This window comes from Neopelma chrysocephalum, unplaced genomic scaffold, assembly GCF_003984885.1.
Source record: "Neopelma chrysocephalum unplaced genomic scaffold, ASM398488v2 Primary Assembly neopelma1_68, whole genome shotgun sequence".
In the NCBI taxonomy this organism is placed as follows: domain Eukaryota; kingdom Metazoa; phylum Chordata; class Aves; order Passeriformes; family Pipridae; genus Neopelma; species Neopelma chrysocephalum.
Window position 1 is genome coordinate 3,384,196 of NW_020897727.1, and position 24,849 is coordinate 3,409,044.

Sequence of the window (24,849 nt, forward strand, 5' to 3'; positions counted from 1 at the left end):
GTCGCTCCACAGCCCCCGCCCCTCCTGGCGAGCGCGGCGAGGCGGGGCCGGGCCGGGACAGCCGGCGGCACGCGGGGCCGCGCGCAGCTCGGGGGGCGGCAGCGCCCCGGCCGCTCCCCCGGCACGGCCGGGAGCGGAGCCGAGCCCAGCCCGGAGCCCAGCCCGGGGCCGGGAGGCTCCTCTCTCGGCACGGCCGGTGCGCGGCGGCCCCGCGGGGCAACAGCCGCGCTCGGGCGGCCGAGCCCTTGCACCGGCCCCACCGCTGCCAAACCCGCCGGGCACAGGGACAGGCGGACCCGGACCGGCGTCACCCCGACAGCCGCCGCTGCTCTCCCCTAAAACTCTTCTGGGGATGGTCACAGATACTTCTGGCTCTTCCTGCCTTTCATTCAACTCCAAAGCAGAGGGAAAGGCAGCCCTGGGTACAGCCCTGCCTGCAGATGGAAAAACACATCGCACACGACGCCCCAAACAGCGACACGGAGCAGCACCAGTTCTTGTCAATTTCAGTTTTATTTTTAGTGTTTTCGTACTACAGCCTTAAAACATCTTTAATATCGGCTACAAAGTTTCCAGCACGCTGCATGGAGGGCCTGGTGCTTCTTCCCCCAGTGACAAATTGCACGGGAGAGGATTTCTCTTTAGGAAGCTGGAGGTGGAGGTTTTGGAATTAAAAAGTCACATTCCAATTCCAAGCGTCCCACGAAGTTTGCAAAGAAGACGACTTAGCACCACTTCCTGGTGACAACCAAAGACTGAAGTTTTGGCTTCTCCCCACCCTCCCAGAGCAGGACATTTTTGTCCTCAACTCTCCTCTATTCTGTCACGGCATGTCTGATCTGCATTGCCCAAGAGAAAACCAACCACAGCAAGCTGTGGTTGAAATTTGAGGTTTGAGTTGACAAACCTAATTGCTTTGAAAATTAGGATTTTTACCTAAACCTACTACCAAAAGCCAAGTGGAAGCTGGTAGGACTTTAACACACCTCGGAAATGGGGAAAGCCCACTATGAATAACCCTATTTTCCAAAGCCCGTATTCTTCAGTTATTCTGAAAATTATAAGCATAGCAGGAAAAGACAATGAAAAAGGTCTATCCTGATGTTTCCTGCACACCAAAGATGCAAATAAAAAGGTTTGAATTCATAAACTTTTAATGCAACAGAAAAAAGCTTAAGTCAAATAAAGGCTTTTGTTGTTCTTAAGGAGATAACAGTAACAGAAGAAAAAACTGGTTTGTTTTCTTTACTTTTTTAATAAAGTTAATTCTGCAAAACCCCATGATTTGGTCTACACTCGCAGCACATAAATACAAACAAGTTTTATTATAAGACTGAGGTTTATTAATTTACAGGATTCCTCTGTAGCAACCCTAGTCCCAAGCAAATACAGCCAGGACATGACACAAGTACCACAAATGCTTTAGATAAGGAAGTATACCCAGGTAGGGGGGCATAAAAAACAAACAAAACCCACACTTAATTATGGTTTGGAGTGTTTTGTTTAATCAACACTCTGAATTTAACTCTTTTACTCACTAAAAAGAGAACTTGCCAGAAAAGGTTATTCAGAAACATCATGCATTTACTGGCTGAATCAGCCGTTCTTCCGTTAAATTCTGGAAGTGCTTTTCACTCTCCATTTGAAGGGGAGGGGAGGAGGAAAGAGGCCAATGCAATATTCCTTAAAAGTTCTAAAAAAAAATTCATATGTCAGAGGAGAGAGAAAACAATCCTTGATGGGACTTCTATCATAACAGGCACACAAAACTGGAGAAGGTTTACTGAAATCCCAGTGCATCTTGAAGCGCTGGTACATGATTTATGTGAGCACCTCACAACCCCAGGGCTGCATCAGGACTCTCCCTGTGTTGAGAACACGTAGCAGCCACGATCATTCCAACTGCATATGGATTGTTACAGTAGGATCTTAGTTCACTTCCCAAGCTGTTTGATTTAAGCCCATAATGTAGCAGTAATGCAAGTTCCTGAAACCCAGATCTGAGGGGAAAAAAGGCATCTTACCATATCCGTTTGTGTGCAAGTCTCAAACTATGTTTTATGTGGTCACTGAACTATGTCTGTATGTATGACAAAATGCCTCTCACAGAAACAAGAAACTTGCAAAAATAACACAGAAACAAAATGAAATTGAAGTGAATTGTCTTTAACATCTCCTATTTTTCCCAGAAGGCACAAAAATTAACAGTTTGAATTTATATGGAAATTAGACCAAAAAACCCCAGCAGTCAATAAAAGCTTCTTCAAACAGGAAGGCTCACCATTATTGTCAGCCCTGATGGAAAAACTTCAAGTTCCTTAATCTGACCTGACTGTCAAGAGTTTTCAGTTTTTGCCAAATACCTTACTGTTATATATCTTAACAGCATGTCCAGCTCAAACTATATTTAGACTGTTTGCTCAAGTCACCTGTGCCAAAAAGAAACAATTACATTATTTTCAATTACCACTGCCATTGCCTGAATTGGAATTTGCGAAAGTAAATGTAAGGCTAGATGTTTCTATCCAGTCCTCTGGAAATGCTTCTACTGAAAATCACTTACTAAGAAAACAGAACTTGAGTTTATGGGCATTTTTGGTTGGGCTTTTTTTATGTTAATATTCCACAAGATATGCATTTCATTTATAACATTTAAACTACAAACAAATCTTAAATTAATTTGTTTTCCAACACAGTTCTTATTTTGTAATTTTATTGTGCTCTCATTTTTTATATATTTTTCTCTTAAAATACAAACATAAAACCAAGCCAAGTAGTACTGGTTGAAGTTATTCTTGTTCCTCTAAGATGACAATCCTTAAAAAAACCACATGCTATGCAAAACAATACCTTCAACACACACCATAACCCCCAAATAGTTCAGCTATTGACTCTACTGTGGTATACAGCCATCTTCTGAATGTCAAGGCATGATGTATAAAAAAAGTACTTCAAAACAAAAGCTCATTTAAATCTTGCCACTTGTTTCTTTTCGTAGAGGGTAAAAATAAAACCATACAGCAATGATAACTCCTTCTTTACACAGTTGGGGATTCAACATTTTGCAGGCTGCAGAAACTAAAGCAGCAGCAAATGCCAGGGTCCCACTGCTCCTGAACAGGGCAGGAGGCCCACAGCCCCCTCCACACTCTTTACTTGACACCACAGACCGATGTAAATTCAGCACCTATTTTGGTATTACATCTCAAGACTCAGATTCTGTTGTGCTCAGTGTCAGACAGGGAGACAACTAAAGCAGCAATCCATGCTTTCCAAGGATTGCAGTTTTTAACTGAAGTACAGACAGATGATGCCTTAGGGATCAGAATAAGGGATCAGAATAAGCAAACAAATTCAGACACCTGTTTTGATACCAGTCTTATCTGTGTGATTACATGAACTGATGAAGATCACTTACATCTATTTAGCATCAATTTACTTATGCTGCACACTGCCTAGATCAGTCCAATTTCTGCCACCCTTTAAGTATCTTCAAGATCTGTCTTTCCCTTTGGAGGTTGTCAAGGATCTTGCCTTCATCTGAAGCCTACCCTAAACCTACTAAAATAAACCAGTGTCAAGAGTGCCCAAAACATTTAATTTGCACATCATCACTTCTGCTGCTGCCTTAATTTTCCTTAATTGCATCAGAACAACTTTCATAGCCCTAATCTTACAGTTTAGCTCTTCTGTACCTATATATCTCATCTGGCTTTAGGCCATGATCTGACACTTCTTTAAATCACTGATAACTTGCTTGTCTTCCATAGATGCAAGTCTTCAGAAGTTATCCATGTCTTTCTATTATTTCCATCTTGTCCCTTACAAGCACGATGTGCTCTCTAAATTAACATACAAATTTTTTACCTCTCACTCAGACACTGACCTGGCAGCTGGGCAGATGACAGAGTAAGATTTTTCCCATTCAGAGAAATAAAAATACGGACATCAAAATACACAGTTGGCTTAATATTATTAGATAACTATAGTATCTTAGAAACCCCAAAGGAAGATGGAGGCTCCATTTTGCCATGGGCCACTGGTAAGGGCAATAGACTTTGGCAAAGATCTTACAACACGGGATATTAGGAAATCACATCTAATGTCATTAATATTAGCAATGGAGTACAAAAACACCTCCCAAGAGCTCCAGCTCACCTTGCTATCACCCAAACATACCTGGTGAGCTGGAGACAGGGCCACCAGCTTGTCAGTGTTTCATGCTCTCAGCCAAACAGGCCCACTGAAGTGCTCTGGTTTCCTCAGATGGAACAGGTGAAGGGATTGTTTTAGGGTTGGTATGTCAGGGGTTTAGTACAAACTTGCAAGAAAACAAAATGCTTTCCTGTGCCCTCATTTCTCTTTCGGCTATTAGCTTGAAATGGCATGTGTACCAGAAGATAGAAGCACTAAAAATCATATACTTCTGCAAGCAATATGGTTCATACTATGCACCTGTGACACAATATTTAAGACATTCAACTGATCAGTGCATAGCAAAAAAATAATCTATGCATTCCTACTGTCAGAATAGTGTAAGATCTAAATGTCAGTTTGTTTTTTCACTTGAAGGAAAAAAACATGGTCTGATAGACTGTATTAAGAAAACAATTTTTTGTAGCGGATGCCCTATCTTCTATATATTTTTCTGCAACTTTCGGATTCGTATTTGAAGAAGAAATGTTTCCTCTCATTATTAAACTAAAAGAAAACCCCTAAACAGAAAATAACATACTCTATTTTTCCAACAGTCCCCAGGAACCAGATTCTGACTGCTACACTTGATGTAAAATGCAAAGTCCTACACTTGGGACAGTTATCCCTTGAAACAGAGCAGGCTCTTGACTGAATGACCAAAGAGCAGCTTTGGAGAGATGGACCAAAGGGTCCTGGAGGACAGTAAGTTGAAGAAAAGTCAGCAGTGCACCCTTGCAGTGATGACAGCTAACAAATAACAGGCTCTATTGGCAGGAGCATGGCCAGCAGGTTAAGAAAACTGATTACTTCCCTCTATTTAGCACTTATGAGATCACATTTGAGGAAGTGTGTTCAGTTTTGGGTCCCTCAGTACGAGGCACAGTAGAGCAGGTCAAGCAGAAGGCCATTAGGATGGTTAGAGGGTCAGAACTCCAGCTAGTACAAGGAAGGGCTAAGGGAGCTGGGTGTATTTGGCCTGAAGAAGAGGGGAATTCAATTGTTGTTTTCAGCTAACAAGTGGGGGTTATGAGATGAAGCCAGACTCTTCAAGGTGGTGTGCAAAGGACAAGAGGTGCATTTTGCAGCAGGGGAAGTCCTACAAGGCACAAAGGGGAAAAGGAAAAAAAAAGAATTTCAAGTGAGGGCAATCAAGCCCTGGAAAAGGCTGCCATAGCTGTGAGATTTCTATCCTGGAAGATGTTCAAGGCGTAGCACAACCTGTCTGACTCCAGAGACTACACTAAGAGACCTCCAGAGATCCTTTCCAATCTAGATCATCCTCCAATTCAATGTAGCACCCAGAAACTGAGAGCAGAACATCCCACAAGGAAGTCCTTTAAGGGCTAAACAAATATTAATACCTTTCATCAGGCTAATATTATACTGTCCTCAGTGTACAGCAAGTATAACTAACACAAGGATTAAAATCCACACACTGTGCAGTCTTATGCCATAATCCACCTTTCCTCAGGTGTTACACTCCGGCCCTTTTCACTGCCTGCCCTTCCAAATCCCTGGATAACCTCTCGACCGTGCTGCTCATGACTTCTCCTGGATTTCTCCAGGCCATGCTCAGTGACCCTGGAGCCCTCCCAGTCGCACACTCTCACTCGTTTGATTAGCAGGCATCACATCACACATTTCATCTGACTCCTGCAAAGTCACAGCAGTGACAGGACTTCCAGGCAGTAGAGCTGCTTAAACTCATCTTTCACTTTCTCTTGCATTTGACAAAATACCATATGCCAGGATTTCATAAAGTCAGTAATTTGCAAGTTATCCAGTCAGTTCCCAAGTCTGCTTTCCAATCTTAGAGACTGAAATCTAACAAACTGAGCAAATTTGGTCTTTATAAGTTCCATGCTTAACACCATGGGCAAAATTTTGCCAAAAACTAGATGCCTGTGCTAAGACAGCGCATTAAGAGAGAGGGGAAAAACCCTCCTATTTCAAAACCCAGCACAACAAAATACTTTTGTGTTTGGTTGTGTTTTGGTTTTTTTCTTGAAAAATATGTATGATAGAATGTCATTCAAAGAAACAAAACCAAAGTTCTTGATATATGGAAGTCTACATACAATCTTCATGAATCGGTGACATTTTTGAAAATAACAGCTTAAAAATCTCCATCGCAAATATTTCTAAAAGGTATTTTAAGCAATTATAAATTTACTTTAGGTAATACCTCAATATAAAAAATGTTTTTTATTTGGCTTATTACTTCCTTGAATTCACATTCATCCTGATGTAGAATTACAAGGAAGAATGTAAATTAAGACACTTGATTTTCAGAAATACCAATCGAAATAAAGTAAAAACCGGTAGCTGCATCTAAGTGTAGGATCTGCTTACACAGATTTCCACAGCAAAAAGCCATCATAAATGAATCTGAAACAGTTTTCTCCTCATGAAATAACAGAACCAAGTGCTGACAGGAATCTACACACTTGTCACAAACTTCTCTTGGGAAGCTTGCCACAAGTGCCTGTGCAATTCTAGGAACAGGTAAGAGCAAACAGCAAATAAGAACATTCTGCCACTGCTCGATTCCCTTAAATATATCTTGAGCTTTTTAATTTTTTTTCTTGATCTGGCACCTAACCGAGAATATTCTCCAAATTACCTCTTCACGCAATTATAGTTTTCTGTCAGGGTACATGAAGATTTCTGAACAACGACAGTGGTGCTGTGTACAGACCTCAGGGCTGCAGGAGCACCTTCTTATCACTGCAACAATCTCAGAGTATGCTACGGGGTTTTTTGTGCTGGTGTGACTTACATATTGCATCAACCCAAGTGTATAAAAATACTGAACAATACAAAATGTAGTATTGACATCAAAGCAAAACTGCTCTGCTCAGTAAATTTTAGAAGTTCAAAATGGTTATATTTTTTGAAAACCTTACTCAATAAGGGAAACCTTAAAAGTTCTTCGATGTTTCAAGTTGGAGTTTTCCCTAGTGTCTCCTGATATGCAATGAATCTTCTCAAATTCATCCTCACATTGTCAAGAACACACAGTTGATCTGTACTACATTGTCCTTTGCCTTCTTTTCGCATCTGTAAAACCAAAAAAAAAGTACACGCTTTACTAATGCAGAGGTTTCTCCTATTAGATCAGTTCAAGTTTACTGTAATTCTATATAGAGGTCTTCTGTCAGGATATGCTACCCACGGCTTTTGAGAACTCCAAGGTGCTCATGTGCACATGTGGAGCTACTCAATTTACTCAATAATTACTCAATAATACATTCCTGCCTAAAACTACATTATTGGTATGATATTTCACTCAAATATCTGAAATATACACTTTGTTTTCTGCAGCTTTTTATATGGAAAACCTTGTACATCTAACCACACAACTGAAGCACCATCAGGTATGTATTTTGTGTGTATAGTGCTTAGCTTTTAGACTATGACAGTCACTCCTCGGGCTTCATCTGATCAAAGAAACAATAGGTGGAAGGTCATTCCCTAAGACAAGGATGTACCTAAAATTACAGTTTAGAATGCTGGCCTTGTTATTCCTGAAAACACAGAATACATGATCTGTTTTAAATAACCAACAGCAGAACAAAAGCATCCACCTGCAACTACAAGAAGTAAAAAAACAAAAGATGTCAATGGAACTTCAGAAGAGACTTCTCTCCCACCAGTTTAGCTGCACTCCTCCAGAGACACCTGAAGGATTTTTTTGCAAGTGTTTCAGAACAATGTAGTGATTTGGACATCAATAATACTGACAGTGTAATGTAGATGTTGCAACAGAGGTGCTGTGCTATCACATTGACAGTTCCATGAACTTTAAGGTAAGTGTATTTGCTTTCCTCTGAAGTGGAATATCAGAAAATTACACACTTTTTGGGTTTTTTTGCCATCTTACAAAGTTATACAATACTGCTTAATTATTTCTTCTAGGAGCTCAAAGCTTTAATGCACATTGTGTGTTGAGACCCTGAGCTGGCTGCACTTGATGCCTACCCTGGTTCTGAACACTGGCTGAAATTCCTTCAGTGTTGGAAGCAACTTGATCTGCACCGCCGCCTTTTCTGCTTCTTTACCATCTGCAAATACATCAAAAAGTGCATCCAAGGCTTCCCCTGCTACCACAAGAGAAGATTCCTTCATAGCAACTTCAAGAAGAAATTTTCCAATCATCTGAAATAAGAGAGAAAAATTGATTTTTCCAACAAGGGAAAATTGAAAGAAATATCAAAATTCGTATAGGTTTGCAATGCAAAGTTTGCTTTTTCACCTTTAGTGTTTCAGCTGTATCTTGTCCTTTTGCCAGGACGCTGCCAGAAATTCCAAGGATGCTCACTACGTTCACTCTAACACTGGCATTGCTGCTGCGAATACCAGCTTCACATAAAGCCAACAGCTGCTCAGGAGTCATACACTGCAAACAAGGGGAAGGGAGGGAAAGAAGGAAGACATTCACACTTTCATGGAAATTTTCCAATGTGACATTTAGCTACTCTGCTTTTCCAGAACACAGGGAAATTTATAATAGAGAAATAAAGAGCCCTGGATTATGAAAACTACGTGAATTCTGAAAATGTAATTACCAAGAACACAGTTAAATTCTCCCTTTCAATTTAAGATGTTTCTTCCAGAACATAACCAATGCTGTCATGAAAGTGAAGGAAAGTTCTAAGCCCAAAGGTATTTTCACAAATGTACCTTGCTCAATAGCTGCTTCCACCTCATTATAACTCACAGTACAGAAGCTCTCATTTTTCAGTTCAAAGCCAGAAAGGACCAGCAGACCATCTAGTATTATGTCTTGTATAACAAAATGCTTCACTCTTGTATTTAGCTCGCTAATTCATGTCCAACCAAAATTCTAGAAGGACAACCAGCTTCAACTAGGTGACATCAAGAAATAAAGAATGCAGATTTATAGGTGCTAATTTACTAAATATTTGTCATTATACTCATCTCCTAAAGATACTACCTGGATTTTCTTGTTTTGAAATACCTTTCATTTGTTTACATGTTAAGGAAAACAAAACACTATTACTGTAAGGGCCATGAAAAACACTAAGGGTTGATGCTATTAAATCTGTTCTCTCAGTGTCTGCACCTGCTACTTTGCACTTAATTTAAATAATTTTGTTTCAAAAACTTTCCAGCCCAATCTCACCCAAATTTGAACCTAGCAGAGCATTTGAGTTTGAAAGCTTTTACCTGGGAGATGTTCTTTGATGCCATTGTTTGTAGGAGAGCCCTCAAAGCACTGGTTATGGCTTCCAGGAATTCAGTGTCTGCAGGGAGTTCTGTCAAAGAATTGAACCCAGAGCCAAAAGTTAAACAGTAAGATGAGGGACACAGGAAGCAAAGAAATACAAATGCCTTAATCCCTTAATTGTTCCTCCAGGTACTACCACAACAGGAAAAGCTAGATTTTCAGAGTAGTCTCTGTAGGCTGTAACCATAGTGATTTCTTTGAATTCAGTATTAAGTGCATCTGGAGGTTAGACCACAGCTGGTCCTCATTTTCAGGCACATCCCTGGTTGAGACACTTGTGTGACCTGAGGTATGGTACAAACCACTGCCATCAGAACAGCAGCTTGAAAACTGGTATAACATGGAGGCCATAATATAGGAACTGAGAAAACTACAGAAGCTGACTGTGTACTTTACCTCCTTTCTTCTGCCTTCTTAGCAAGCTTTTTAGACACCCAGAACCCTGGACTCTTTCCAATTCATATAAAGAGCATGTTTTCCGGTGGTTTAATAACATTTCAGGAATGTATGACTCAAACACTGCATTACTCTTGTAACTACTAACTCATCAATACCAGCCATCACCTTCAATGAATGTTCTGTGTTTTTTCAGGCTTTTTATTTTCCTTTAATGTGTTTTTGTTTTCTGGACCACTCCAGATGCAGAACTTTTCAATTCATGCATATCTTCTCCCTTCTCATGTAAGCAACTAGATCTTTATGCCTCCTTTCCACCCTGTAAACCACAGGATTCCTTCTAACCACATGTTGGTATTTTATCAACTCTATCTGGCAGTATCCATTACATAGCATTTAACCATTAAAAAATGAGCCCAGGCCATTAAATCAATTTTATTAGCACCATCTGTCCTCAGCTTACAACTTCTCCAGCTTGATCTGAGAACTTTCTGACTATTGCAAAGCTTAACAGGTAGACTCAAAATCTTGGAAGTTGTCTCTTCAAGCATGAGACAAGTATTTTATGTGAACATCCTTGTGTATGTCTTCATATGTATTCTCATTTCTGCATTTTAGTTCTTCAAGAACTGCACTCTCAGTAATAATGTTCTCATGGACTGATCACATGCTTTTAAAGGCATTGAGGAAAAAGTGTGTTTTGCAGGCAGATGCATTTTCAAGCATTAATGCCATGTCATTCTATACACTACAGCAAAGAACTACAAACGCTGCATCTGTGGCTACAAAGGGAGACACTTGAAGGAAGGGAAGGAAACTGAGCTTCTCGATCTTCTAAGAGACAAGAAATGACAAAGCCACACATATGCTCAACTTCAACAGATTTGTCTTAGGGAAAACGTTTTCTGACAAATTTGAGAATTGGCAGGCTTTTCCAGTCTCTAAGAATATCTCTTCTTTTTTGAAAAGCCATCACCACTTACCTTAAAACAAAAACAGATTATCAGAATAGTCTCATGAAGCCGAGCCTGTCAGGGACCCAGATCGTCAGGGAACCACATCATCAGTTTGGAACCAGCTGGGGTTTTCTTGCCTTTTTTTTTTTTTAAATCTCAGTTCAGTTTCTCTCATGTCAGTAACAGAGAGATCACAGTGTAAATGGTCCAACAGGATTATTGAAATGATGCTGATCTCATGTACAGGATTACAGGAAGTAGCTGGAAATGCTAACTACTGCATAGACCATCCAATAATAGTGATACTAGCAGATGTATGGGGAAACCTTCACAGTATCTCTATGAAATAATGCACCCTGGAGGAACTATAGTGGATACATTCTAGTGTTTACCAGGATACATCACAGAATCAATGAGGCTGGAAAAAAACTACAAGATCATCGAATCCAACCTATGACTGAACCTTGTCAACTAGACCATGGCACTCAGTGCCACATCCAGTCTTTCCTTAAACACTTCCATGGACAGTGACTCCACCACCTCCCTGGGCAGTCCATTCCAATTCTAAATATATTAAATATATATATATATATGATATTCTAAAATAGTATGAAATTTATTACCTTCTCCATTGAAATCAAACCAGAACCAGAACAGGAAGTGGAGTAGTTTTAATATTTAGTCATAAAAACTTTGCACATTTTCTTACTACAAATATCTTTTCAATAAAGCTATGCCATCATAAGCATAAAGCATGTCCTGGAGACAAGGTGGCTGCTCTCTTTCCTACTGTAACAACCATGTTTTTTTGTTTTTTTTTTTTTGCAACAACCACCTTTGCCATAATTTCATAAGATTCATAGAAAAAATTATGCGAAAGACTGTACTAGACATCCTCTTTTTAACATCTCTTTAGGCAAGCTAGTCAGCATATTTAAAAAGAAAATGCCCTATCTTCTTCATGGCTTGTGTGATTGATGAAGAACTATTATCACAAATATGATCAAGCAAACAGTTCTGGTCTCAGCAAGGCAGGATTCATCCACTAAGTGATTTTTTGTGTGGACCCAGATGTAAAGCAGATTCTTGCATTAAGAGCAGACTTGCTCAAGGTGCAGTTTGGATAAACACATCTTATCAGGATATACTGTTTTGCCAGCACATTTCCAACAGTCAGTATCCTTATATTGAAAGACCAATGAAATACAGCTAGTAATAAAATGGCATTAGAACTACCTTATATCTATATGATCAGCAAAGGGGGTCAGCAAGTCCCCTCTCCTAAACATCTTACCTGTTTTAGAAAAGATCAACTGTGAGAGATGCTGTGCAAGGGACTGAAGTGCTGAAGCTCCTCCAAGACAATCCACATCTGACACTAACAAAATGCTATGAAGACATGTTAAAGCTCTACACTGCACTGCATTCAGTCTGAAACAAATAAACAAAAAAAGCATTTGGAAAATCTCTTTGAAAACACATGTCGAAATATAAGAGTCTTCAATTAATTAAGGCTGTGATCTGGTGTGCAGTTCACAAAAGCATTTTTATTTCTTTATTCAAAATCATATGTCAGATCTGCCAGTATCCAGATCTTGACAGAAACCCAAAGATGGAAAATCCTTCTATGAGTACTAAGACAACTGAATATAAATGAAAAATAGTAAGAGAGACAATGAAATTCCTACTTTTTAATTAATGGTTTCCAAGACGGATTGTGCATACAGATGTCTAGAGCAACACTGTTCGGAAAAGCAGTTTTTTCAAGAATCTGAGGAGGGGAAAAAGAAATGTTTAGCAATAAAGCCTTTATTTTTTTATTTTTTGTTATAGTGTGTTTGGAAGGAAGACTGAAATTTTATCTTGATTCAAACAGATACTTCAAACTATGTATTTCAAAGTTTTCCAGGCAGCAAGTGTCTCACCTGCTAAAAACATCAGAATTTTGCTCCATCACTCAAATGGTGCAATTACACCCTGAGTTTAGCATAGCATATTTAAGGTATCCAACTCTACTGAACAACAGGTGATTTTCTAGGTTTCTGCTGTTCTTTCTCATTTGGCTCTTTCTTCTTACAGATTCCACAACAGAATTTTCAGATAGCTGCAAGTGTAGAAGACCTTGCCATGAAACTCCTGTTATTAAGTACAAAAAGCCTTCAAAGTTTTCATCTTGCACCTTGATGTCTTGTGTTGGAATTCTACAATGCTGCTGAACCAGCACAGTAACAATTCAAATAACAAACTCCATCTTTACAACCCCAAATAAAAATGAGCAAAACAACTCTAAAACAAAAACATCTTAATTCCTGTCAGTGTCAAATAATGTACTTCAGACACTTTGTATAAAACAGGGTAAGAGGAACTTGCACTTTTTCAGTGCTGACTGTTGCCATTCACACACGTTACTTTCACCTCATTTAGTTAATATAGAAATCTGGCAGTCGTGCTTCGCCAAAGTTTCCTTTCTTTTTGCAGGTGATCTTTTTCATGTCCAAATCAAGGAATAACAACCTTTGTATTTTTGGGGAAAAAAACCCAAATTAAAAGAAACTCCGCCAGCTTTCTGAAACACATGGCTTTTCTATTCCAACTTACATGAATTATTTAGGTCAAGACAGCTCATGCAATGATGCACCATCTCTAGGCAAAAAGAGTGAAGCTAAACTCATTAAAAAAATATTCCTTTCCTCCACGTGGACTGGGATAATTTCCTTGCCTAACCTGGGATACAAAGCAGGAATTAGGGGAAGATTGTGCCATGTGTTGGAAATAAAATAGAAGACACTACCTTCTTTGGAATGAGGTTGTTTAGAAACGCTGAGTGAACCTCATCAGAGAGGCACAGGGGTGTCATCAGCAGCCCCCCTCCCTCATTGTATGAGTTTTCCATGAACAAGTCACTTTCATCACTGCTGGAGAGTTCTTCCCACTCATCATCAGAGGGATCTGACAACACAAGACAGACTTGTAAATGTAACAGCCCTCACACAATACGCATCCTACTTCTCAATTGTACTCGACTCCACCTCCTAGCTTAGGAATCTTTAAGCTCTTGGGCTCTATGAACTCCTCACAAATCAAGTGCCACTATGCCACAGTTCTAAATATTTTATTAAAAAAATATTTTATTTTCACTCAGGCAACAAGTATTCTCAGGAGACAGGTTCTTCATACACGGGTACTTTAATCTCTGATATTAACAATGGGTCACTTTATCAAAAAGGGTATGGAAGAAACTTCATAAAGATTTACTAAGATTTTAACTTGGATTGCACCATTTCACTTTTTGAGGTAGATTCAAGCATGTGAAAACACTGGTTTAACCTAAACTGACTGCAGTTAGTAAAAAAGTTAAGGCAACTGTTTCCTCCAGCAATACTGAAGCCACAGACAGATGTCCTCTGCCTGGGCAGTAACAGGGCTGGATGAAGATGTTACTGTCTCCACAGCAACACCACTTGAAAGGAAACGATGACAGCAAAACAAGCCAAAGCAAGCTAAATAACCTCTGATAGTCATTTCAGGCAACATATTTCAAGTAAGTTAAACTAGGTTTATAGTCTTAAACCTGAACTAGATTTATACTTACAGATCTGCTGGTAGAGTAAGTCATGTAAGGGCAAGCACACATGGTGAGAGGAGTTGAGGTCGTATTACCTACAGGCTACTGTAAAGTGAATAATCTGTCCACAGCTAAAGCCAGTCTTGGCCTAACAAGCACAAGCTCAGTTCATCATTTATATTTAAACTGATATATCTATGTCCACAGGGTTCACACAGATTTATTTAAAGTTGCTTTAAACCTGGTTATATTTTAACTGGTGTTTGCCCAAGTCCTAAGTCTACAAGTTGGACTGATTCTCCTCTCTAGAAGATGAAAGCTCTGCCTGTGTATATAGGTCAGGACATTTAACTACTCTGATGAAAAAATATCAGATTCACCCCCAAGTAATTCTGTCTGACAACACAGATTCTCCTGAGCTGTAGTAGGTACTGTAGTAACTACAGTAACAGCCACGCCACTTCAGTGGCAAAAGGCAAAGTCACTTCAAATACAGCAAGAAAGATCTAAATTAATGCATTTCACCTGTACTGTGCAGAAATTAGGAATTTATTTGAAGGTCACAGGTATTGTTTATCTGATGCAAAGTAACTCATCAAGCTGCAGCAACTTGACCACACAGGCATCTTCTGTTACTTGTGGTAATCTCCAGTTAATTCTGCAGCCATAATATGCTGGTGTTAACAGCCTTTGCATGAGAAAATGGTTGTCTTTTATTCTTTACCAGGCCACGGCAGCAAGACACATGAAAACAAAGCAGACATCCCCTTAAGTCTCTTGCCTCTTGCAGAAAAGTTCCATGTGAATCTTTTTAAAGCAAACAAAAATCTCCTTTGAAAACTAAATGATAAGGATATGAGCTGACAATGCAACTCAGCAACAACAAAGACAGCAGTGATCAGGGCAGAGCAGGAACTGGGATCTAGAACATTGGCCTGTAACTATGATCAGGTTTCTTGTAATGTTCTGGGAAACACAGAGGCATTTCCAATGGCAATCCCATCTTAACTAGCACTGGTAACCTCTGAACTACAGCAGTGCTGGAGTCTCCTGGCTTCCTGCTCACGTCCCCATCAAGGGGAGAGCACTCTGCTTCTCCCAGACACCGGCCAGTGCTCAGTAAAACACATCTCTTGCCAGCCTGGTTATTTCCCTCAGCTCTGTAGCAAGCCAAGTGTTTGTATGAACTCAGCATAATGGCTAAAGCTATTTTAGTCCTCAAATAACTTGAAAATTAAATGAACAGCTGCTTCTGGATTCCTCTTAATTTCTACAGCCTATGTTTCTGTCTGCCCATGAATGGGTAAAGTACTGCAGTGAAATACAACACAATCAACCTTCCATTACACTGAGTGAATGGCAGAATATGCAGCTTATCCACAAGAGATTTTCCAATTAAAGGGGAAAGCTTATGAATTACAGCTCATTAGATGAGAAACACAGTTATGAAAGGAGCTTCATACACTAGGTACAGAATTTCCTTGTGCTATAAGAGGAAAAAAAATCACCATTGGGAGTAACTGGGTATTACTGTGGATTTTATTAGAACCTCAAAGTTTTACTCAGTTATCTCCTAGAAAATCACTTCTGCATCAGGATAAAACTGTAACACCAACAGAAGTTTTCAGGTGTTGGAGGGTTTAGGGGATTAATTTTGTTTGGTTATTGGCGTTTTTAAATAGAATTTGATAATCTCTCATTTGTTTTCCTCAACATTAGGAGAAAAGCTATCAAAGCTGAGTAACAGAGTTCCTAAAAGATATAGAATATCTATTTCCTAGTCCCCTCCAAACAACAGCCTTTCTTCCTCCTCAAAAAAGCTCATAAAGGCAGAACTCTGAAAGCCTAAATCTACATTGTTGCCAGAGTTGCATGCAAAAGTATCCACTCCTAATTTTGCAACACTTCTAGTATCAACACTAAATCAAAGCTACAAGATTTATCTGCTTTAAAAAAAAAAAAATCAATGGCCCCATCCTGCAATAAGATTCACACACGTATTGTATCAGAAGAACACTCAGACCACACTCTAACTGAACAAAGATTTTGCTGTAACACTTCAGGAAATATCTCTATGCCGCAAGTGCTTTTTTGTTTGTAATTAAATGTTGGCACATAGTAGTACCATGCAAAAAAACCATTTAAGTCTCATAAATAATTTAAATGAAAAAAATCACTTGAAATCGTAATAGAAATTACAATCTAATCTGCCCCCCAAATGAGGATATCAGGGACAATACGTTTGCCTTTAAAAGCCAGGATGACTAAATGTGAGCTGCTGAAAAACAAAACACACCACAACACTTGCAATGAAAGAGATTCCTACAAACCTTCACTGCAGCACATATTAACAATGATTTCCAGAGCAGTCTGCTGAGCTGTCAGTAAAGCTGTCACTTCTTTCAGTTCCCACTTATCAGACTAAAAAATAAAAACATGAACCAATTTTGATTTTGTAAAACAACATTTAAGTGCAACTTAAATTACCCAAGCTGTCAGCTAAAAATATAGTCCAGCCATTTTCTCTTCTTATTCTACACTAAAACTCGAAAGAAAACCCACAAAACCAAGAGGCGTAAGCTACCACATTTCTGTTGGATGTTCCAGAGCAAATTTTATCTCCAAGAAATGCCAGCTGCACTATAGCTGTAAGAGAAACAGTTATCTAAAGCCCTAACAGAAACATGTATTCCTGTAACCCTTTTCCCATACACAACAGTGCATGCATCTGTAAACCTCTAAGCCACCTCCGCTCATGACTGAACGGTTACAAATCTCACTTGCCGTAAACAGAAATCAAAATTCCTGCAGTGGCTGCAGGCAGAAGTGTCAGATAAGCCTATACCTTCCACTGGAGGAAAACCATGGAAATGCACCTTCCTGGTGTGCTGTGCAATTTGGTCACGTTGGAACAAGTTGTGCTGAAATTTTCCATGCTCATCTTTGAGGTTTTAGCTAAAATAGCCAAGCTGTTTGGGAACCAGTATTAGTAACACTCATAGGTCATTTCCTCTGGCCAGTGCTGAGTCAAGACTAGTCCAACACTCAGCCAAAAGCCCCAAGCCCGATAGCCAGGCAGAAGCACTTACTGGAAGTAAATCTGAAACATCATTTTCTCTCCTGAGTTTTCTTTTTGGTATTTCTTCCATGTTATCATCTTCACTCAAAACACAGTTGTCCACCACATCACTCATGTTTTCCTCTGTTTCTGCTTCCACAGCAAGTTTTAACCTGTTTTTTTCAGCTTCATTCATACGAATAATTGTTTCACCAGCGTCTATTGCCAGTGATTCTGAGAAAATCTTCAGGATTGCATTAACCATGCTTCCCAGGCTGCCTGGTGGAATGGTATCCTTGATATTCCAGATAGTGCCTAAATAGGAGATAACCAAAATATGAAAATTACTGAAGTACTCAATTCTCTGTAATAGCCAGATATTTTGTAAGGACACAGCCTGCGTTACTTAAAATATGCAGTGATTATATTCAGTACAAATGTCGAAGTCTTTGCTCCACAGATTTGTATTTTTTTCTGTTTAGCATTTCATATACTCATCTGTAATAACTATGTTATGCCCACATCTTAAGCTCAAGTAAATTTCAGCACATAAATAATTACAGAATATTTATGTGGACTGGCCTTGGTCTTACTTTGTACCTGATGACAAATTCACATGAGAGAACTATTTTCTAAGGAGTCTCAAAATTAATTTATTACACTCCAGTATCAAAAATCATCACAGTTGAGTATTTGAGGCAGCAAGAAGAATGCAAGGTAGAGAATCTGAGTTAAAAATCTACACCTATTAAGATCAAAACTACTCCTGTACCACTTATTATTGACTTATTTCACTGTTGAAAATCAAAAGAGCAGCTAAAATGCTTTATCACCCTGATCAGGGACTGAATTAAGAGTGAAGCATTTAAGGCAGTTTCTAAACTAATTGTAAATATCTGTTTGCAGTTCCAAAAGGCATTTATAACCTCATGAACCGTCTGTATAGGCTTTGACAGTCAGATGTCCAGACTTCAGTAGAGAAGACTAACCTCTCTGTCCTTCCCACCTCCCTTTACCTGCCATGCTCCCCATCACAGAGCAGTGAACACCCTTGAGCACCGTACCTGCTATCAGTGTTCTCAGCAGGACATGCTTCATTGTGCTCTCTGGACACAACATCACTGTTTCCAATACTTGCTGTGCAGAAGCATTAAATGAAGAAAGAAGGTCTGGATTATCTTCTGTCACTGCCTGCAAGCAGTTTGCTACACCAAACAATAAGAACAAACATCATTAACAAACTCAACAGTAGCTTTCACTCTCCTAATGAAAAAGCATTTTTACTGTAAGCTGGAGTAATGAAACATTGACAGGAAAAAAAAAAATTCATGCAGCATCATGTTGTAATGGTACAACACCGTCTCTCACAATCTGTGTTTTAGATTAAAAGACACTCTATGGCAAACCTGTACACAAAACAGATGAGGACAATAACACATCAGACATGGAATTGGCTGTATTAGTTTCAGCTACTCAAAAATAGATTTCTCCTTTGTATACTGGGTAGTGACAACATAAAAATGTTGGGAACACACTCACCTGTATGACCATTATAAGACTACAATAACAAAGTACTAATAAAAACACACTGAAAGTGACAGGAGTTTTTGGGGTTTTTTTAGATGGACTATGTCCTTTGCTCAACAAATTAAACCCTCCATTACCAAAACCTGCAAACAAAATTAAAAACACAGCCCCCCTCTAGAGCCTTCTTTCCACAAAATTTTTCCTCCCATGTAACCACCAATAAGCCATTCTCCTTTGGACTGAAAACAAGCACAACAGATACAAACTTCTGAATTATGTGCTGTTCAAAAATGAATTTGAAATCTTATATTCAGTGCAAAGCTCAGCAATGCTAAGGCAGGTGCATTATGCAATGCCTGTAACATCAATGTTACATTTATACAGTAAAGAAAAAAAAAGTATCTTTAAGTCCTTATCTTCTCTTTTTACCACTTACCTACTGAAATAGCCAGATCCACATTTGTGGAAAATTTCTTCATGTAATGTAACACAGCCTCCAGACACCCTTCTTTATTGAATATGTACACAGCGGTATTGTTGCATTCACTAATGTATGAAAAAGATTAATTAAAACACTTTTCCCAGGAAAAAAATACCATAACAATATTTTAAGTACCCCATACTCACTATTACTCACAGTTGTAAAAACTATGTAAGAATTATGCATTAGTCAAAGAGCTATTCTTCATTACTGAGGTTATGATCAACTTTATATAAATATGCTGAAAGAGAAACTGCAAAATCCCGGACACAGTTGGCTTCTGCCAGCTGCTTCCTCACACACAGTGTTTGGGAGTTTATTTGGGAGCCTAAATACAGATATGGACAGGTCCAGCCAGAGAGTGAAAGGCAGCTGCAGGCTACAAGCCAGTCCAAGGCTTTCTGCAGCCATAGAAAACTTCACCCACAAACCCAGTGACCAGAGCTGCTGCCTCTTGCATCGATATTCATTCACTCCATAAAATGACTGCTCTTATCATTCAGACATGCATTTACTTTAATTATATAACAGTGGGATCTGTGTTTCTTCCAAGTTTTCCACAGCTATTCCCTTTTTTAAACTAATATATTGATACAAGACTAATTCAAACTAAAAAAGCATGGGACCTAACCAGCTACAAGGATCTTCAAGTATTTACTTTTGGAAATATTATGTCTCAGCACCAATGCCAGCCCAAATCTTATCAGTACTGAACTTAGCAACGAAGTCAGTAGTTCATTGCCACAAAGTTCAAAATACAGAGGTGATTTATATCACACTTAATGATTATAGTTCCTGTTCCAAAGCAGTGACTACAAAAGCCAAAAAAAAAATGAACACACAACATTGTTGAGTCAGAGTCACAAAGGGTCATGTATTCTGTGCAAGGTGCTGAGCAAGCAGCTTCTCTACTGTTCTAGACTCCAATCCCTAAAAAAAAATATCCCAATTTAGAAATAAGGCCTCAAGCCAGCAGCCATGCCACACAGCCAGGCACAGAGGCAACTCCACTGAAACACTGTACAACACTAAAGAAAATCCTGTATGCACCAAGGTGTATAACGATGTGGAGCTGTTAAAACATGAAGAGAAACAACACAAAATTCAAGAAAAGCTTTCAGAATAAGTTTGTATCACTTCAATGTTCATAGTCATTTCTGTATTAAGTGTTGCCATTTCTCTTCCTTCACCCAGTGTTTCCAATGTAAACTATTAATTGAACAATTCACATTATTTCTCACATAATTAAGTAGATTTGTATCAGTGTCTCAGTAACTAAGGGATAGTTGGTCCCAATATTTAATATTAGCTTTTGGGATGACCTGTAGAGGGAGGAAGTAGTGTAAGAAGTCCTCATATTCCCAGAGCATTGGAGTCCACTGATCAGAATTTAATTTTCTCCATCTCTCATCACACAGTAAAGATCTACAGGAACTGCATGCAAGACATCACAACCCAAACTGCATCTCAGACTGTGACAGAACATGTCCAGAAAACAAAATCAGAACTCAGGATGAACAACCAATAGAAAAAAAATTTGTCACTCTCCTAAAACTAATGACCAACTTTATGGACTTTCAGAATCCTTAATTTAAAAAAGTAATTTATGGCAGAAGACAAACTTGTATTTCAGATCAGATTAGGGCTCACCATTATTAAAGGAAAGCACACATAGGAGCAACACAATCAGAAATCAGAATCAGCAACTGGATACATCTTCCCATGCCAGGACAGTCATTTCTTTTCTGCCTCAATTACCAGGCTGCTTTTCAGGAATAATTTAATTTAGCTCTTTTAAAAGCCCTGGGTTTACACAGCACTTACCATATATTCCACAGCAAATTAATAGCTTCATTGGCTATGTCTTCAATATAATTTTTGTTTGTCTCTCTGCATTTCTTTGGAGAGAGCTGGTTAGCATCTAGCTCAGTGCAACACTACAACAAAACAAGAGAACCAGGGTTGGGAAACAAGCCACAGTGTTTATTACCAGAAAACCTGACTAGTTTCCTATTCTCTGAGAAAATTTACCTACAATGGAATTGAATCATTGGTAACTTTTCTCTTGTAGAAAGACTCTTATACTACTCACTTTGCATTCAGTAGTCTTTAGAAGCATTTTTTTAATTAAAAAAAAAACTTGACAGTTTTAGAACCCTAAGTGCTGTTTCTTGCTAATAGTCTGTATGCAATTGTCAACAGTTCTTTCTAATCATAAAGATTAATTCAGCTAATATCTTGCTATGCTTTACAATAATGCTATTACTCAATTTAAAATGGGGAAGAAACATACAGAAAACGGTGGTATTGCTCAAGGCTGCTCATACAAAGACAGCAGGTGACAGAATTCAATGCAATTTCCAAACTGCACTGCAACACCTGGACCAAACAAAGAATAGGTATTCAGTACAAGTTATCCTACAGTACCCAGCTGTAAACCCAAGTTTTCATTTAGATAGAACTGCTCACCAAAAAAACCTCACTAGAAAAATGCTGCAACATAAATGTTGGACCTGGATTTTGACTGACACAATAAACTGGTCTTGACTGAAGCTCCGGACCCAAAATCTCCAGATCTTTCATGCAAAAATCATCCCAGGGTGCAAGACTCACCACAGACCAAAATTATCTGATCAGGAAACAGAAGCTAGTGATGTGAAATCTCTGGAATAATTTCTGTACCATTAAATCTATTGAAAATTCTTTTAAAAGATCTTTCAAATATCTTAATAACAGCTAAAAAAATTGAATTATTTTTTAAGTGGGATAATTCAATGGTTAGATCAGTTTTAAAATCAGAATAAACACACCTCTTTCAGAAGTGCAACAAGGGGTGTCATAATGTCATTTGTCACCATGTCATCACAGACTTCATATCCTCCACAAGCGCTCAGATTTCTGGGGAAAACAAAAAAAATAATGCTTAGGATCAGATCAATACTTTCCAGGAGTGTTTAAAAAAACCCCATGTATTCTATATTCTCATCTAAAGGTTATGTTACTTTTTGGTTTAAAATCAATTTGTTCAATCAGTAACTCTAGTCTTCTATCTCCCTAACACAAATTAATAACTTTGGTGGTAGGAAAAGAATATTTTCACTTACTTGTCAAGCGTAACAAGAAGGCTTATGGGTACTAAAACATCAAGACACAAAATGCCATATGAACTGCATTCAAGTTCTCTATATTTCTTCATAAAGCCATGTATTTCCAACATAAAGCCTGCTGCTGACATTAGAGTCTCATGGAGCAAGAAAAGCCCCTCTCTTGTAGACTTCGGCTGATGTGGGCATAACTACTGAGGCCAGAGTTAAAGCAAGAGAGGCTGGCATTCAAGTTCATGGCTGTCAACAACAAAACCCTACTGTTTTCTCTCCTGTTCCAGGATTACCCTATTCCAGCTGCTTACCGGAGAGCACCTGCGGCTGTTTCCCGAACAGCCAAGCTGTGATCCATCAGCAACGGCCCCAAACACCGCACAACGTCCCTCTGCAGGAAGGCTGGGATGACGTGCTTCTGCTGCAACAGCTTGGAAATACTGGCACAGGCATATTCTCTCACTTCAGCACTTGGATGCTGCAGCTGAGGAGACACAAACAGGGTAGATCGGGTTGCGGGAAAAGGTAGCTGGAAGTTTTTCTGATCCTGAATGGAAGCAAGAGCTTTTAACTTCCATGAACCTTTACAAATCTTTGCCTGGGTTATGTGTGTTAACCATATGACTAGATAAATACTATTCTGGGTGTTTAACAAGAGAGCCACAGTCCAGACACAGATTTGACACTAGCTGGCACTGGTGAGACCCCATATCTACATTCAATTACCAAGTATTTAAAAGAAAAAAAGATAAATGGGGGGGATACAAAACACATGCCACCATAAAGAAAAACAGAAGAATCAAAAAATAATAATAAAAAAATATAGCCTTTAGATTAAAAGTATCTGCTTAAAAACAAGAAGCAAGTGTTCTCTACGTCCATAAGATGATGCTGACTTGTGCTGTAACAGGGCTTTAGGTGAGACGTAAGAATTGCAGATTATAAAAATAATACAACAGCAGAAGTGTATATCCTGGAAGGTGACAGAGTTTGTTGAAAATCTAACAGAAAATGTAAACGTCTGATGAAGAGCAGAGCAGAAGAGTGGTACATCACATCCTACCTCACTGACACTGACAGAATCCCTCAGCTCATCCTCACCTGAGCCTTTATATACTTTCTCTCTCAATTTTAAGACTAAAACAGGTCAGTCCTGAAGAGTAATCAAGCAGTGATTTGTTCAATGAGTTCAGTTCGATGAAGTGAACAATGGAAATTCAATTACTTGAGGGGAAAACAGATTTTTGCTTCTGATTCTAAAGTCACGTGTGCAGGAGGAGGTTTACATCCCTTTTCATCTGCAATGCTTAACTCAGAACCAGGACTGCGGCCTACAAGTGGCTAAACCCAGTCTTTTTTCCGCATTTTCCATCAGTTATCCCTCACGCATGGCTCACGGACTCATCGCTCTGGCCACCTGTAGAACTCTCCGGGCGGGGGGAGGGGGGGGCGAACAAACCCAAGCACCGCAGGAGCCGCCTCCCAGCCCCCCTGGGGCGCGGCGCTGCCTCCCGCCCGCCGCACAAGGCGAGCCCGGGGCCGCGGGTGCCGGCGCTGCCGGGGCCGCCCCGCCGAGCCGCGGGCGCAGCCGTGACGCCGGGAGAGCGACGGGCGGCGGGAGGGAGGGAGGGGCGGGCGGCGGCCCCGCCGGGCTGCTCGGCTTCTCCCCGCCGCGGGGGGCGGCTCCGCGCCCGGCCCCGCGCCCGACACCGCGGGGGGCGAGCCCAGACCTCTCTCCCCCCACACCCGCAGCCGCCGCCCCGAGAGAAGGTCGCGCCCCGCCCGCACCTTGTCCAGCAGCTCCGCCGCCGGCTCCTCCTCGGGGCCGGGCTCGCCTTGCTGTGGCTGCCCGGTGCCGGCGGGGCCGAGGGCCGGCCGGCGGAACCGCCGCGCTCGGCTCTTGCCCATGGCTGCGCTCGGCGCCGGCGCGCCCACGTGTGCGGCCCCGCGCAGGCGCTGCCCCCGCCCCGCGCCCCTCCCGCACCCGGCGGGGCGGCACCGCCGAGCGCAGCCCGCACCCCGAACCGGCACCGGCACCACCGCTCCTGCCCGGGGATACTCTGCATGTTTCCCCAGGTCAACAACTCAGTAAATGTCACATGAAACAGTTTCCTCCAAGAGCACTTACAGAGGCAGGATTGACCTGTAGGGTGGAAACCTGGCAGGGGGTTTCTCTCTGATGTAGTTCTTATAATCTAAGATACTGACATCAAATACAGGAAATGTTGGTCCGGTATGAAAGTTAGACTTCAGCTACAAATTTTCTTTTAAGTTCTTCTGCGTTCGCTGGAGATCTGCGTTTGCACGGTACAAAAGAAGA

The 24,849-nt window shown here is 40.2% G+C and overlaps 1 protein-coding gene across 3 annotated transcripts; it reads right to left on the bottom strand.

The window, feature by feature from the left end:
- Positions 1–494: 494 nt before the first annotated feature.
- Positions 495–24,819, bottom strand: HEATR3 (HEAT repeat containing 3). 3 transcript variants are annotated; one of them, XM_027685036.1, is made up of 15 exons: positions 24,658–24,819; positions 22,841–23,013; positions 22,242–22,329; positions 21,256–21,368; positions 19,387–19,496; positions 18,488–18,628; positions 17,455–17,738; positions 16,696–16,786; positions 13,592–13,749; positions 12,489–12,571; positions 12,095–12,231; positions 9,388–9,476; positions 8,453–8,596; positions 8,179–8,355; positions 495–7,257 (listed from the first exon to the last, which is right to left on the bottom strand). In XM_027685036.1, exons 2-15 carry the CDS (start codon positions 22,885–22,887, stop codon positions 7,138–7,140), a joined length of 1,782 nt encoding a protein of 593 aa, XP_027540837.1. In that variant the 5' UTR covers positions 22,888–23,013; positions 24,658–24,819; the 3' UTR covers positions 495–7,137. The 3 variants fall into 3 exon arrangements, with proteins under 3 accessions (XP_027540837.1, XP_027540835.1, XP_027540838.1); XM_027685034.1 differs by lacking the exon at positions 24,658–24,819 and adding an exon at positions 24,318–24,437; XM_027685037.1 differs by lacking the exons at positions 22,841–23,013; positions 24,658–24,819 and adding an exon at positions 21,725–21,810.
- Positions 24,820–24,849: the final 30 nt, after the last annotated feature.

What these genes read in the sequence shown, in the direction of transcription:
- HEATR3 (XM_027685034.1), bottom strand. Translation starts at nt 24,437, where the DNA reads ATGGGCAAGAGCCGAGCGCGGCGGTTCCGCCGGCCGGCCCTCGGCCCC. An exon ending in TAATATGTGCTGCAGTGAAG is followed by an intron (nt 13,750 to 16,695) that starts GTTTGTAGGAAT and finishes TTGTGTTGTCAG; the next exon opens with ATCCCTCTGATGATGAGTGG. An exon ending in ATACAGCTGAAACACTAAAG is followed by an intron (nt 8,356 to 8,452) that starts GTGAAAAAGCAA and finishes CTCTTATTTCAG; the next exon opens with ATGATTGGAAAATTTCTTCT.